The sequence below is a fragment of the Cheilinus undulatus genome, linkage group 24 (assembly GCF_018320785.1).
Source record: "Cheilinus undulatus linkage group 24, ASM1832078v1, whole genome shotgun sequence".
Taxonomy (NCBI): Eukaryota; Metazoa; Chordata; class Actinopteri; order Labriformes; family Labridae; genus Cheilinus; species Cheilinus undulatus.
This window is the reverse complement of record NC_054888.1, coordinates 6,461,824-6,478,663: the sequence shown is the minus strand read 5'-3', so window position 1 is coordinate 6,478,663 and position 16,840 is coordinate 6,461,824. Positions and strand designations below refer to the sequence as shown.

General features: G+C 43.4%; 1 protein-coding gene across 2 annotated transcripts in view; it reads right to left on the bottom strand.

Moving 5' to 3' along the window:
• Positions 1–274: 274 nt before the first annotated feature.
• The window catches only part of xirp2a (xin actin binding repeat containing 2a), a 103,996-nt gene continuing 87,430 nt past the window's right edge, over positions 275–16,840 (bottom strand). For both annotated transcript variants that reach the window (XM_041781783.1, XM_041781784.1), the window contains 3 exons: positions 6,782–16,028; positions 3,490–3,623; positions 275–411 (listed from right to left, as the gene is read on the bottom strand). In XM_041781783.1, the coding sequence (XP_041637717.1) occupies positions 3,529–3,623; positions 6,782–16,028 (9,342 nt within the window). In that variant the 3' untranslated portion in view covers positions 275–411; positions 3,490–3,528. The remainder of the gene's footprint in view (positions 412–3,489; positions 3,624–6,781; positions 16,029–16,840) is intronic.

The window sequence follows — 16,840 nt, the reverse complement described above, 5'->3', positions numbered from 1 at the left end:
GGCTGATTTAGGTGCTCATTTTCATGAGCTGAGCCCTCCTGAGGGGGCCATGACGGCTTAACCAACTTCAGCTCCTCCTCTACAGTGAAGGATTTCTTTGGAGAGTCTGACTGAGGAGGCCAAACTACTGCAATCTTACTTGTTGGCTTTTTATTTTCATCGTTTATTTTGCTGTCCTGTGTGATTAAAGTGCTCTGAGCGGTGAAATATTTTGAATCCATGATTTTCTTTTCAGGTGACGGTGATTTGACTCGTGTTTTTTCCGATGGATGCTCCTGATTCTTATTACTCCAAAGTTCTTTGTGTGGTTTCTGTCCAAATCCTTCGTCGTAATTCCCTTTGGACTTGAAAAGTTGCTTATAGTGTGGCTTGCAGTACATTCGTCCATGGAGAGAGGCATAGTTGCCCAGACTGTAAAAAACCAAAGAAAAAGAGTTAAAACAGGGGAAATTTCTTGCTGTTCTCGCAACTTATCACTTACAATCATTTGCATGTATTTACAACACTGATTATCTACAACAGTGGTTCTCAACCTTGGGGTCAGGACCCCATTGGGGGTCATGAGACACTGAGACAGGGTCACCAGATGCCTAAAAAAACTAAGAATATTTTTTAAATTACACTGTTGCCACTTTACACCAATTCTATCAAATTTTAACCCTTTTCATCACTTTTTAACACCAATTTTGTCAATTTTAGCACATTTTTGCCATTTGTTTCAATTTATACCTTTTCCACCACTTTTTTCTGCCTGTTTTGGGACTTCTAAACCAATTCTTGCCACTTAATGCCACATTATTGCCACTATTAACCACTTTTTGCATCCCTTTCTGTCCATTTTAATCACAGCTATACCATCTTTGCCAGTTCATATCAATTTTTCATCCCAGTCCACCAAATCTCCCCAATTTTTTGTACTTTAAAGCCATTTCAGCCACTTTTTAATCCTCTTTGCCACTTTTGTGCCCAAATTTGCCAATTTAATAAATTTTTGGTTATTTTTTGCCCCTTTTATCTCATTTTTGCCACTTTTAACCTATTCATGCTCTTTAAAAATCCAATTTCAACACTTTTTCCACCATATTTTCCATTATTAACTACTTAAGCAATTTTTGTGCCTTTATTTTATAGAGGAGGACAATGAATAGAGTCGGAAACAGGGACAAGAGCGGGGGAGAGACATGTGGTAGAGGGCCTCAGGCCGGATTCAAACCCAGGCGGTCCACATACATTGGGCACGCCTTAACCACTCAGCCACCTGCGCCTCTAATTTAAGCAATTTTTTACCCATTCTAAATATGTTTTTAACAAAAGTTATTTTCATTTTAAGAAGGATATTTACTACACAAATAGATAGAGGTATTTGTTTCTTTGGTATGAGTGGTTATTATTTAGGTCAAATATAAAATATGGTTTTCACAGCTTAACTTCACAATGGACCATGGTTTTGCTGACCTCCATGGACCCTCAGTTTGGCTGTGTCCCAGAAACCTCCCCCTTTATTCCTCCTTATGGGCGGCCTTGTCGCCACATAACTATTCTTGAATTTGCATGGCTGTGTTCAACCACCTTCAGGCACAATGGGGGTCCCCGGTCTCTGGCACCTTTATTTTGGGGGTCGTGGGCTGAAAAGGTTGCAAACCACTGATCTACAGTGCTTATGAAAACCCACCCACAAATTCCTCTCTCACCTCCAAAAGGCAGCAGCTAGGCTTCACGCTGGTTTAAACAGATGACATCACATCACTCTAAAAGAAATTATTTTACTAATTCCTTCCAAAGCACATATGGGCCTAGCTCCCAGCTACATGTCAGAATTATTGACTCCGTAAGAGCCAGACAGCAGTCTTAGCAGCCTCCTGGCCATTCCAAAGTCGAGGCTTAACCCTGTAAAGCCCAATGCCCAAATGCCAGATAATTCTCATTTTTTTGGAACTGAGATGCTTATTTAACTTTCTTTTAAAGTTTTTTTGTATCATATTTGATGCATTAGGCATTTCTAGCAATTCATAATCCACTGGAGGGTATTCTTTAAATAATTTATCAGATTGTATGCAAGAGGTTATTGAGGGATTTATTGCTCATGTTGATTATTGATCTGTCATGTTCGCCAGAGGTCCCACAAAATTGTGAATCAAATATGATACAGTTGGCTTTTTAAAACCAAAGGTGACTAAGCAAGGGCTCCTTGACTTTGGAACTGCCTACCCGAGGAGAAAAGGCTTGCAGAATCAGTGATATATAGACGTGCTTGTATGTCACGTTGTCATCTTATTTGGTTTTAATCTTCTATCTTTCTGAATTCCAAAGCATATTTCAACTCCTATTATTGTACTTGCTTTTATTCTTTGTTATCCTCAATTTATTTAATTGCCCTTTTGGCTGTGTTATTAATTCTTATTGCCATCCTCTTCTAATGCTCTTATCTTCTTCATTTCTTTTCTTCTCTATACCTTTGCTGTTATAATTATCATTTTTCTGCCTTTATATATAGAGAGCTAATTGTATTTCCCCCTTGGATGTTTTCTCCTTTTATTGATTTTTTAGATCAGTCACGGTCAATATAATTTGGCTTTTTCAACAACAACAACAACAAAAAAACCCTCTTTACTGTCAAAGTGAGAACAGATTTCTACAAAGTATTATCTCACAATTATTGGAATGTGTCTCAAGTGATTGTAGTATAAAGACGCCTGAGTCGAAAAGGTCCAGTCACTGGTCAATCAGTATTCCTGGCTGCCATGACACCATAAAGATAAAAGAACACTCCAAGCAACTCAGAGAAAAGGTTATTGAGAAGTCTAAGTCAGGAGATGGACATAAAAACAATCTCAAGGCATCAGACAAGACGCTCTGTTTGGCAGACACCAAACACTGCACACCGTCACCACTGCGAAGTCTGGTGGTGGCAGCAACATGCTGTGGGGATGCTTCTCAGCAACCAGCCCTAGAAGGCTCGTAAAGGTAGAGGGTAAAATGAATGTGGCAAAGTAATGGAAAATCCTGGAGGACAATCGTATTCAGAGAACTATGGCTTGGGAAAAGATTTATTTTGCAACAAGACAATGACCAGAAGCAAACAGAAGACAATAAGGTGAATGTTCTGGAGTGGCTAAGTCAAAGCAAGACCTCAATCCAACAGAGAATTTGTGGCTGGACTTGAAAAGGGCTGTTCATGGCCAATCACAGTGCAACGAGTGTGAGAGAGCACATAACTGGCCACAAGTTACCCTAACTTAGACGTCAATTATTCAAGTAATTTTTAATGTGATTAACTTTATCAATAACCAGATGTATAGAACATGGGAAACCAGTGTAGGGGAGAGGTGAAGGGTGGAATGAGGGGGAAGAAATGATCTCTCCTTCTCCCCTTGCCTGGGTTCTATTTAGAGATGTTACTTCTTACTGACTTTATGGTTAAATGGTAAAAACTAAACAAAAAAAGTGCAAAGAAATAAAAGAATTCTCTTGTTCTGTAAGATTTTTCACCTTAGTTTGCCTCTGCAGTGTTCACAGCGAAAGCAGCTTTTATGGAAGTTTTGTTTGTCTGCAATCAGCGACTCCATGGGGTACACCCTCTTCCGACACACCCTGCACAGTTCGGACTCTGGAACTCGAATTCTCTGCAAAGTAAAAAACACATTTTACACATACATCCGTTATTTTCCTTTACGTGCAAAACCAAATTTAGTGAAAAATCAACATGCAATGTTGCACACATTAATAAATGTTCAGTTAGTACATATACACGTAATATTTCCCAGGTATTACCAGCTTGTGACCTCTTTGAGTAAGCTGTATGTGGTAGTGAACCTTATCACAACCTTTAAGTGGTCTGCAAACGGAGACTGCATGGCTAGGTGAACAGGTCTGACTGAAACACCTGAATTCAATAGTTAACAGGTGTGACCAAATACTTTTGTCCATATATGCCCTAATGAGAGCATATTCAGTAAAATGACCCCCTTTGTCCTTCAGTATTTGTCCCCACAAGTCAACAATGACTGGCAGGAAAAGCTATTACAGTAGTGCAGTTATCAAGTGGGAACCTCCCCTCACTGGTGTGAAGCCTGGACAGTGAGATCCAGCACCTTGGAGCCACCCCCAATGCTGGTCTACATCCCAGACAGCATTGCCACCTAGAACAGAGCCAGGCTCCATGCATGTAAACTACTAGGATGGTGACAATGCCCATAGATTTCCATTAAAGAAATTCTTTACCATGCTTTTATACGTGAGTTTCATCTTAATCATCTTAAAAGACCCTCAGGGGGTCTCAACCTGCAGACTGGGAAGCTGTCTTCAAAGAAAACTACACAATAAAGCTTGAAAGTTAAGGGGAGACAGATAGTTTTCTTTATTTTCTTTCCTAGCCATGTTTATGTCATCAGAAGACAAGGTTCACACTGAAAAGCAAAAGATGAGCTGTTTTTAACTTAAGCTAATAGTCATTGTTATTTAGAATTCATAGACAGCTATCAAATAAGGACCCACCGTAACACAGGTGTCACATGACCTTTAAATGTCTTGTAAGAGACCATGCATAGCTTTTTTTCTTGACTTAAACTAATGAAGTCCCTGATTGAAACACACAGAACAGTCTGATGGGGTCATGTGATTGGTTGAATAGTTTAAACGTGGAAAAAAATGAAATAGGTGTAGAAAAAAGTGGCATAACTTGTGAAAGCAACAGTGGAAAGGGTTCAAAAGAAGCAAAAATGGAATTAAAATGGCAAAAAAAAAATGTATAGAAATACAATAAGAGAAAAAATGTGAAGAAAATTGTGAAAAGTGGTTAAAAGCGACAAAAATGGGTTGAAGAGGCAAAAACAGGTAAAAAAAAAATAATAATAAACTTGTGAAAACAAGTCAAAAAGTGGCAAAAATGAGTTCAAAGTGGGAGAAAATGGCTAAAAGTAAAATACAGTTGCAGAATGTTTATTAAATAGGCAAAAATGGGGAAGAGTGGCAAAAATGACTTACAGAAATGCAAAAAGGGTGCCAAAATGGTGGAAAATGGTGAAAAGCTGTTAAAAAGTGGCAAAATGGTATTACGTGGAAAAATGTTGCAAAAATTGGTGAAATGAAGTAGGAAACTAGAGTTAAAAAGTGAATTAAAAGTGGGAAAATGGGCACAGAGTGAGGAAAAAGTGGCATAAATGAGCAGAAACAGTGGTGAAAAGGGGTTAAAAAGCCGATATTTTGCAGATCCAGCACACATGCATCGATGTCATCAATGAATCATGACTACGGAAGGTCCATTCATCAGGTTATTGTGTTGAAAAAAAAAAACCCTGAAAATGATTTTTGTTACCCATGCCGATGAAATCAGCAGGGGGTTATGTAAAGGGCTCCATATCTTTGTTCGTTTCTTTGTTTGTATTTGTACAACATAACTCGAGAATGGAAAGTTGGATCTTCACCAAACTTTCAGGGAATATTGGGATAGTGACAGGGAAAAATCAATTAGATTTTGGTGATAATCCGCGCACCCGTTCAGTTTTTCTCAGACTTCGAAATTTTGAACACCATAGTAATCAATGGGAGCGTGAGTTCCTTGGTGGCGCTGCTTAGGCGTGGGTCTGCCGCCTCACATGGCCATTCTAGTTGTTAAATTTAATTGATTTTGACTTATGTTGTGTTATTTTTCCAATAATAGATGATAATAAATTAACCACAAAAGCCCAATATGACATATAAGTAACATTTCCTATCCTTGCATTAGAGATAGGTGTATTTTATAATAACCATGTGTTGTTCATGGTCTACTGAGTATGTGTATTGCCCCACAGTGATGTTGCTATGAGGAGAAATGGGTGTGGGCTCTTATGGGATAATTTGCAAAAATAAAACCCCTAAATGTTCAGGATGACCTGCTTGGTTGAATGCAAACATGCCAAAGTATACATATCACTGATATAAATAATCAAACATCATCTGCATAGCATGTAACTCTTTTTGTAACTTCTTTAGTCCTCATGTTCAGCCTACCCTTTCTAACAGGGAAGGAACTCAGGGAGATTTCAGAAGCATTATGCCTGAAATTTTCTGAAAATTTCCAGAGTCCAAGAGTGGAAACAGCTTAGCATGGCTGTGCTGAATCTGCAGAATCTCATAGTTGCTCAGCAAGTCCCTCTTGCTGCATATAAATTAATCTTTGTGAACTTTCAAATATGACACAGCCTTGCTTTAAGCTAAGATATCCAGGAAAATCCACTTTCTATCCTTTTAATAAGTGAAAATTATTGGCATTTTTACTCATTAATGACAACTAAATCAATGAGCACCCTGGCTTAGACGAGTACTTCCCCTTTTCATTTGTAAAAACTGCACAATATGCAGCTATTTTCAGGAACGTTTGGATGAAATAAGAATGAGCTGATCAAAAGACGACAAAAAAAAACTCCAGAAGTGGCATCAAATAAAATGAAACCGGTTTAAAAATTAAGTGAAAGATAACCTTGATAAAATAAAAAGTGAATTGGTTGCATTTTTTCTTTGCTGCAGACATTTATGAGCAGTTTCCTGCTGGGAAGATGCATCACACACCTAGGCAAGAAAAATATTAGTTCAATATGTTAGCAGCATCTCAGCTTCACACATCAGAGGCATGAATAAACAGGACAAAGTGTATTCCGTGGATATTAAAACTGTGAAACTGACAACACCTTAACTGCATGCTTTAATACTGAGACATTAAAGCAGACAATATTATCAGAGCCAAAGCAACCACACACAGCAGAGCCGTCACGCCTGTTTAGTTTCCTCATGCTGGCTTTACCCGTCACAACAGTCTCCTGCTGGCGTGTTATGATCTGTGAGGTCCTCTGCTCTGTCACGCTGAAACCAAGGTTCTGGAAGACTCCTTGACTCTCAGCCCACGACTGCTGGAAGTTTCTCAGCAGTTCCTCGGTGGAGGCCTCGGGGGGCACGGTAACTGTGGGCACTCTGCCTCTCACCACATCAGCGTATGATGGAGGGCTACCGCGGGTCAGGGAGCTCCCAGAATGGACCTCGCTCCTCGCCTCTGTCGTCATGTTTCCAAAGTCATCGATGGTGCAGAACTGCTCGGTGACTTGTTTCACTTCAGAGTTACCTGTCGCCTCAGACGGGGCAGATTCAGGTTCTCTTCGTTCTATTTGTTCCCGCAGCTCCCTGGCAGCTTGAGAGCTGTGCTCTCCTGTCTCAAAAACATCCTTTATGGCCTTGACGTTGAATGTCGGGATCTCTTCGGTTCTTGGGGTGTGAGGTTCAGTCTCTCCTTCTTCATTGTCACTCTCCAGCCTCTCTGAGATTATAATGGGCTCTTTTCTTGTGTAGACTTTAGGTTGTTGCGATTCGAATTTGTTCACAAGCTTGGACAAGTCCACTCTTGGTAGATCCTCCTTCAAGAGATCTATAGTTACAGTCTCTGAGGTTTCCTCAGTGTCAGGGCCCAAACGTTCAGGGATATCAATGGGATCCTTCCGGTAGTACGCCCTGTTCACCTCAGCTTTCTGTGCCTCCTCGAAGAAAGACTTCTTGTCTCTGACCGTCATCATAGAGTCCACCATTTCTGACACATCCACCAATCCGTGCTCATGCCTCTCCCCGGGAGTCTCCCTGTCACTAATGGGAGACGACTGCTCTCTTTCATTGGTGAAGAACTCGGGCACCGGCATCGGAGGCGGAGGTGTGATACCGCGAGAAAGTTTTGTGGTGGTATCCCGAAGTTTCATGAGTTTCTCAGAGCGACTCAAAGTGGGAGACGGCGTGGCGCGGCTCAAGGTTGGTGTGAACGACTTGCGAGGAGGTGGCGGAGGAGTCCCGACGGATTTGTAAGGAGGAGGAGAAGGGGTCACACGAAGTGGCGAATCGACTCTCCGTGACTCAATGCTGATAAAAGTTGGTGATGGGGTGCGGATGCTCGCCAAAGGGGAGGACACTCTCTGATCTGAGACATTACTCAACTCCTGTTGGACTTTACTTTCTTGAGTAGTCTTTTTCTTCTCCACTACTTTCTTTTCAGTTTTTGACGAGCCGATGCTAATCTTTGAGATCTTCGTAGTTGCTCCACTGATTATATTCTTCTCTGGTTTTGGAGGCACTTGTGGAGGCACTTGTGGTGGTACTTGTTGAGGCACTTGCGGAGGCACTTGTGGTGGTACTTTTTGAGGTACTTGCTGAGGTACTTGCGGTGGTGCTGGCACTTCCTCTTTTTCTTTTCCTTGCTGCACCACGGTTGTCAGACTTACTTCCAAAAATGTGAGCTTTGCTTGAATGATATTCCTCACATAAATCAGCATTTCTTTCAGCTTTTTCTTACTTTGCTGTTTAGCAATTTCATCCAAATTCTTCTTCTCATCCGAGCCCATCATCCAGTCTGGGATTTCACTGATAATGGCTCTGACAGTGTTGGAGTCTATTTTGCTTGGCGTGCCCTCCAGCTCTTTAATTTGAGCGAGCAGCGTTTGCATTACACTACATTTCACTGAATCTGTGATCTCTTCTGATTTCACCTCCTCTTTCTGGCCCTTTTTCCCTCTCCCTTTCACAGATACATCCTTTGGCTGATCCCTTACCGCCTTTATCTGCATTTTATTTGTCTCTGCTGATTGTACCTTCTGCACTTGTACGGCCTCTTGCTTCTGAAGGCTCTGCTGTACCACTTTCTCGGTCACGACCACCTCCTCGTGTCGTTGGACGTGCTCTGCTTTCACGCTCTGCTGGCTCTGCTGGCTGTGGGAGACAGATACATGGCCTTGTCCTTGATGAGTTGCTGCAGATGTTATCTTAGCCACCTTAGGCATTAAAACAGTAACTGATGGTGACAGCCTTACTTCGCCCTCTTTCTTTTGCATCTGTTTCCCTTTTTTCACCTTAACCTCTACTTCAACTTCCTTTACAGGCTGGATCACCTGGCTCTTTTTCTCCTGTGCTTTTATTTCCGTCTTGATCTCTGACGTCACACGATTGGCCTCCGTCACTTTACTTTCACTCTTTGGCTGTGAAGTCACGTCGCTTTTCATCACTTCCTTTTGCCTGACAACCTCAGACTTCTCCTCTTTCTTCTCTGGTGGCATCTTAAACGTTTTCACCTTGAAACTTGGAGTTACTTTTGGAATTTTAGTGGGCATAGAGGGACTCATTTTCCCCTCCTGTGTCAGAGGCACATTAATATTCTTTACATCTTCGGCTTTCAATGTGACCGCAGCCTGGCTTTGAAGATTTACACTTTCCTGGACGGTGCTTTGTGTGGTGGTGATAGACTTGCTGCTGGATTTCTTAATAAACTGCTGCTGCTCTGTGACTGAAGAAGTGACCACATTGGAGCCTAACTTGGTGTCGATATTTGCGGCCTCTTGATGAGACTTGGAAATGGAAACAGCCTGATTTTTGGGTGGGGTTTGACTCTTTTTAAAGACTTCAGCTGAGGCAGAGGCAACACTTTCGCTTGCATGCTTCATATCTAGGGAAACATTACTTCCAGTGGCAGATTTCTTATTTGTCACAGAAATCGAAGGCTTGCTCAGAGGGATCTGGGATGGACTTTTCTTTGAAGGAGTGTCTGCCTCTTTTGGCACTGTCTTTGTCTCCTCCGTCTTTATTTTTGTCTCCTCTGTGACCACTTCTTTTTCAGTTTTCTGCTCGGTTGTAAGCTCAGAACTTGCAGCAGATGACGGCCGTGGCGAAGTGGGGGTTGTGACTTTGCTCCTTTCCTGTTCCTCCTTCTCCCTCTGTTGGCGGAAGCGCTCCTCTGCGAGCATGAGCGGGGTTTTAAATTTGCGAGCGTAAGGTCGAGGCTTCGGCGCTGGAGCTGGTTCAGGTGTTGGTGGCAGTTTAATCGGAGGGACGAAGACTTTCTTAGGTGGTTGTGGGCTTTCTTTCTGCACTGGGATGGTTGGTATTTTTGTTCTTGTGGATTCAGACTGAGCCTGCTTGCTTGTTTCAACCTGTTGCATCGCTTCTCTTTTAACTTCCTGAACTTTTACTTCTTCTACTTTCTCTGCCGGTACGTTTGTTTCTTGATCCAGAGGGATCTGTGGAGGTGGAGGTGGCGGCGGCGGTGGTGGTGGTGGTGGAGTTGGCTCCTTTTTCTGCCATTTGGGTCTGACCTTTATGGGCTGCTTCGGCGGCTCTGGCTGTTTGGGGATTTTGAATAAAGGCTTCCCGATGGGTTTCCCTGGCTTGGCAGGGGGAGGCTGAGGCATGGCGTTGAGCTCTTGTTGTGAAGGAGGTGGAGGGAGGAAATCTTGTCCGCTTACAGATGCTAAAGGCGGGGGAGGTGGTGGGGGAGGGAAGAACTCTGGCTCAGACTTTATGCACTCCAAAGGAGGCGGCGGAGGTGGAGGTGGAAGGTCGCTGTCCTGCCTCATGATAGAAGGCCTAGATGTGGGAGATGCTGGGCTCTCTAACACTGGGGATGGCGGCGGAGGGAGGGAGAGCTCTGACTCTGAAGGTGGGGGTGGCGAAGAAGGGGGAGGAGGGAAGTGGATCTCAGGCTTTGCCTTTTTGATCAGACCTTTCCCTTTGACATCAAGGCTACGGTTATCACTCTTCATGTTTTTGACATTCTGCTTTTGGGCAAGCGTCGACACTTGCTCTGACACCGTCACATTTTGCTTCTGTGTGACAGCTTTCTCCGTCACTGTAGTCTGTTTGACTGTCTTTGTTTCACATATTTGCTTGTTTGAAATATTCGTCAAGGTTGTGTTTTGCACCTCTTTCGTCACATTCACATCAGCCGATTTAGTCTCAGTTTGATCATTATTAGTAATTTGTTTATTCTTTATCATAACAGGCTTGGGAGCTTGTACTTTCTGAGGGGGCAGCGCTTTCTGCTTCTGCTCTTTTATGCCTTTCTGCTGAGAGGCCCCTGTGGTATTGTCTGTTTTGGCTACAGTAACAGAGTGGTCCTCTTTGGTTATTACCTGTGTTTTCACTGATTTGCTTTCGTGGTGCTTCTGTGCGTTTTTCTGTGACTCACTGCTCCTGGAGAGGTTTTTCACAGCGGGGGCAGGATTGACTGCTGCACTCTCACTCTTGGCTTCATGCAGGCATTCATGCTCGGCCTGCTTTACACTTAATGGATTTTTCACGGGCGCTTTTGCTTTCTTTGATGGATACATACGTTTAGTGTTTGAATACTGCTTTCGTTGCATTAAGCACTTTATTGTCCCTTGAACGTCCCCTTTCACCACCTCCTCTTTCTCCACCTGTGCTGCCTCCTGCCCTTCATACAGGCTTTTTATTGATGTTTTCACATCTCCTTCGATGCTTCCCCTTCGCTGCAGTCTCGGGGAAGTCATCGGCTCGAGCAAGAGCTGGATTGTGGCTTTGACATCCCCCTGTTCGCTGACCTGATGCTGGAAAATCTTCTTCTCGCTTGACGCCTCGTGCAAACTTTGCATAGCAGTGTGAATATCTCCTTTGATGATCTCCTCTTTTTCCACTTCTTTCACAGCTTGCTTCGCTTCCTCCAGGGACTTCAGCGTCCCTTTGATATCCCCTGGCACCAAATCTTCAATAGTCGCTTCTGTGCAGGCAGTTGCAGATTTCTCAAGCGACTCCAGAGCGCCTCTAATGTCTCCCGGAACAATTTCAGGCTTTTCCATTTCTTTGGCTTGATGCTGGGCCTCTTCTAGTGACCTCAAAGTGGTAGGAATGTCTCCCTTCACCACTTCCTCTTTCTCTATTACTACTTTCTGATTGATGGCTTGGGTCAGCGAGTCTAGGGCCGCGTTCAGGTCGCCTTTGACGATGTCCTTTTTCTCAAGGTTTCTGTAGGTAACAGTCGGCTCTGTCATGAAAACAGCAACAGTGCGATTCACATCCCCTGGGACTATGTCATCTTTCGCCACTGTGCGACCAATCTCCTGCTTCTTCCGCAGCAATATTTTGGTCTCTTCGATGTCGCCACCGATGATGCACTCCTTCTCCACCTTTTCCAGGGTTTCATCTGCCTCAAACTGCAGCTGCTTCAGATAATCGAGGGCACCCGACTCGATGCATGTGGTGTAAAAGCTTACATTGCCCCTTTCCATGTCGTTGACCTTTATCTTTTTAGATTCTTCGTCCCCTGAGTTTGAAAGAAGACGATGAAGGGTTTTGCTGACGTTACCTTGAATGATATCCTCTTTTTCCAAGCTAGCCCTCTCCCCTTTGTTCAACAGAGAGTAGATCGTCATCCTGACGTCACCTTTCTCATCCTCTTGGATCAGAATGCCACGCTTTGTCGAGCCTTCATTCTTGAGCAGATTGTTTATGGCTTCCTGAATGTCACCACGGATAATTTCCTCTTTCTCCACATTAATTCCCCTCTCCTGGCTGAATAGCTGCTTCACTGTTGTGTTGATGTTCCCCCGCTCCTCCACGTCAATAGTTATGCCCCTCTCAGTCGTCTCTCTGCGGTTGAGAAGGTTCATCATTATATTGCTCAGATCCCCTCGGATGATCTCTTCCTTTTGTATTTGTGGAGCCTCCTGGCTCATGAGTTTGTATTTGGCCATGCGGACATCGCCAATCTCATCTGCCTCAATGAGAATACCTTGTGAGTCGACCATTTTTTGACAGTACAGCTCCTCAAGTGTCTCTTTGATGCTTTTTCCTATGATTTCTTTCTTCTCTGTTCTGCTCTCATTGAATTCGTTGAATGGAGTGGTTTCAAATAGCCACGTTGTTGTCTTGACATCGGCCTGTGGGATTTCCTCCTTTGTGACAACGAGCTCTGTGCCGTCCGTGTCTTTGATACTGTCGAGGGGCTGCTTCTCAAACAGCCACACAGACTGCTTGACATCCCCTTTCATTACTTCTTCTTTTGTCACCCTCTCCATGCTGTCGTACTCGGCGCCTTCGCCGCGGATCTCATCAATCGTGCGGGTTTCAAACATCCATGTGGCAGATCTGACGTCGCCCTTTTGGATTTCGCTCACGCTTACAGTTCTAATGTACTTTTGGGACATCTCATCAGTCTCGAACCGCTGTTTGTTTGTTTTCACATCGCCACCCTGGATATCTGCCACTGTTTTGGACTTTACTTTTATTTCCTCTGTAATTTCATCTAGGGGTTGTGTTTCAAACCGCCACCTTGCTGAGTTAACGTCTCCTTTATTGATCCCCTCCTCAGTCACAGCTTTAATGACATAGACTTCCTCTGAATCTCTGATTGAATCCAAAGGCTTTGTCTCGAACAGCCATCGGGCCCCCACTACATCCCCACTTATTATTTCTTCTTTGGTGACTGTGGTAACTTCATGATAATGGCCCTCTTTGTCACGGATGGCGTAGAGCGGTTGAGTTTCAAACATCATGGTGTAGTTTTTCACATCTCCTCTTTCTATTTGATCTCTAAAGATGCTAGTTATCGTAGAAATATCAGTCTCAGAAGACTCCTCTTTGATTTTATCCAGGGAGTACGTCTCAAAAATGAAGCGCCCTTTGTCAACATCTCCCCCTTGAACGTCAGTCACAGTGCGAACTTCCCTCGCCTCTTCGCGGATCTCGTCGATGGGCTGATTCTCAAACATCCAAGTACAGTTGCCTACATTTCCTTTCTGGATGTCCTCAGCCTGCTGCATCTTCAGCTTCTGCATTGTTTCTTCAGACGTGGAGCTCATGATGTCCAACGAGCAGTTCTCAAAGATGTACTTCATTCTGGAGACATCGCCAGATTGGATGTCGATTTCTGTGACCCTCCTGAAAGAGCTGTTGTCCTCACCTGTGAGGTTTTCGAGGTTCTCCGTTTCGAACAGGAAGCGAGCCAATCGGACGTCCTTTCCTCGGATGTCCTGTTGGTTTACCGTGCACGTTTTCAGAATGGTCTCAGACTCGGACTCTGAGTGATCACGAATGTTGTCAAGGGTTTGTGTTTCAAACAGCCATGTGCAAGTCTTGACGTCGCCTTTTTGCACTTCCTCCACATTGGTTTCACTCTTTTCCACCTTCTCATAAAGAACGTCCATCGGTTGTGTCTCAAACAGCCACCTACAAGTCTTGACATCACCTTTCTCAATTTCAATACCCTCTTTAGTTTTATGTTCCTCATCTTCAACATTGTTGATCGCTTTGATGGCATCAAGCTGCTGAGTTTCAAACAACCACTTGGCCGTTTTGACATCCCCTGACTCGATCTCCTGCTTGGATATCCCTTTGATGAGCTGGAACTTGTTGATGCTTTCATCAAACTCATCAATAGGTCGTGTTTCAAACATCCACCGACAGCTGCGGACGTCTCCTTTCACGATCTCCTCACGCCTCACAGTCCTGACCTCATGGTAGTGCCCGGAGCTGTCTTGCATAGCGTACATAGGTGTAGACTCAAAAAGAACTCGGTTGGATTTGACGGATCCACTTGTGACACCTTCAACTTGGATCCTTTGAGTCCCTTCGCACTTGCTTAAATCCATACTTTCGAATCTTTCTTTGTAGTTCGTCACATCTCCTTTGTCCAGAGCTTCAACATTCACTGTTTTCATAATCTCCTTCTTTTCTTCCCTGATATTCGCCAATGGCTGGCTTTCAAAGACCCACGTTTGATGCCTTACGTCACCCTTTTCGTCCTCGGATGCGACTGTTTTCTTAAGCTTTCCTACCTCCAGTAGTTCTTTCAGATTCTCCATAGGCACTGTTTCAAAAAGATGCCTAGCAGATTGAACATCCCCTCCGACAATCTCCTCTGTAGGCTGAGGTCTTGCGTTAGTGTTGTCCTTCAAAGTGTCCATTGGCTGAGTCTCAAAAACCAGACAATGCCTCCTCACATCAGCGCCAATTACTTCTTCCTTTTGCTTCCTGGAACTCTCCCATTCCTCATCATTTATGGAATCAAGAGTCTTCGTCTCGAAAAGCCACCTACCTTTATTCACGCCACATTGAACATTGTCCTCCATGGAAATCCCACAAATGAGCTTTACTTTTGTGGGGTCTTTATTTATCATGTCCAAAGGTTGGGTTTCGAACATCCAGCGGGATGTCTTGACGTCTCCTTTTTCAGTCTCCTCCCTGCGGATGGTGGTGATCTCCAGCATCTGTCCGGAGTCCCCCCTGATCACACACATGGGCTGAGTCTCAAACCTGCGAGTTGTTGTCTTCACATCACCTTTAATCTCTTCCAACTCAGACTTCAAATTCAGGAAGTGGCTTTCCTCAATGGTTTCTGTTTTACCTAGGGAATCCAGGTGCTGGGTCTCAAAGAGATACCTTGCAGTTTTCACGTCCCCACCTGTGATATCTTTGGATACGACGACTTCCATCTCCTGCTCGTCTTCTTGGTAGATCTTATTCAGATAATCCAGTGGTTGGGTCTCAAAGAGCCATGTAGCGGTGCGCACATCGCCTCTAGCAAGATCGTCTGATTTTTGAGATTGCTCCGTCGACTCAGTCGTCTCAGTTCCCAGAGCATCCATCGGTTGAGTCTCAAACATCCAAGCTGTGTATCTGACGTCTTTTCCAGCAATGATTTCCTGCTGGGCGATATTTCTCTCCTCGTTCTCATCTGGAGTTTCATCTTTGATTGTATCGAGTGGTTTGTTCTCAAACATCCAACGCATGGACTGCACTTCCCCTTTAAGGATCTCATCCCATTCCACAGACTCCCTGTCAGGACTTGAACATGGACTCAAGGCTATGCCTTCATTTTCAAAAATATAACACGCCTGCTGGACATCTCCAGCCATCTCCACTTTCTCTAAATCCTGCTTTTCAGCTTCAGAGAGATTGCTCAAGAAGTCTTCTTCCAGATTCTTGCGGACTTCAGGGTGGATGTGCTTGTAGAGGCGCTTCAGTTCCGCCATACTCTTGTGTTTGAAATACTGCTCCTTATTGCCGGTGGCCTTTTGTTGGGAGGCCAGCTCCTGGGGCTGGGACGGCATTTCCTGCAAGAGGTTTTGGGGCGGGGGAGGGAAACTGTCGGTGATATCGCACGCCGCAGACGAGGTGGATGCTACTGATGAGGTAGCTGCGGTCTTTAAGGTGGAGGAGCTGTCATAGCTTGCTGAAGTTTTAGAGGACTGAGTCATTGGTGTCCACTGAAACTGGTTGAAATCCACGTCAACCTGTAGTGTGTTAAATGTTTTTGGTTATGGAAAAAGAAAAGAAAAGGAAAGGAAAGCGGTGAGGAGAAAAGTCAGAAAATTTGAATGATTTTTCATACAGAGTAATAGAATGAAAAGAAAAGGAAAGTCTAGGTTTGAAAGATTTATTCTATTATAAGTGCTTCAAAGCTCCTGCAAGGAACTTTTAGTGTTTGTTGACTTTGACGCCCCCTGTGGATAAAGCAGTACATCTAATCTCATTGTTAATTTCTCATTGTTAAGGTCCAGGTAATAACTTCTATATAATTTCTAGTCAAAAACCTTTCTTTATGTTCGTCCAATACAGTGCCTGAAAAAAAAAATTCTCCCACTTGGATATTTTACCCTTTAGCTGATTTTTATAAATCAGTCATGGTTGATACAATTTTGCTTTTAGACAAAGAAATTTACAACAAAACTCAACTCCTTTAAGCGACTGGGCAAATTAATCAAACAGAAAATAGCTGTTTTTTAGAAATTAAAAAAAGGTGGTATTATACAGATAAACTTGCATTTTAGAGGGATAAAATTATGAAAACGAATTCATATTTGCTATACATACTGAGGGCTGGAGTCAATGACCAACATTGTTTTTTTCATGTTTAATATTCTTAAAATATATCTAGTGACCTAAAAGGGCCTTAAAGTGAAAAGTGTAATTTTTTTAAAAGGAGGGCCTGAAGTTAAGGGGGTTAATTGTGTTTTCCACTGTATCCCTCCTGCTGGGGTAGTGCTTTGCAAACAGATGGACTTAGCCGACAAATTCCACTACGGGAACTTTTAAATTCCTTCTT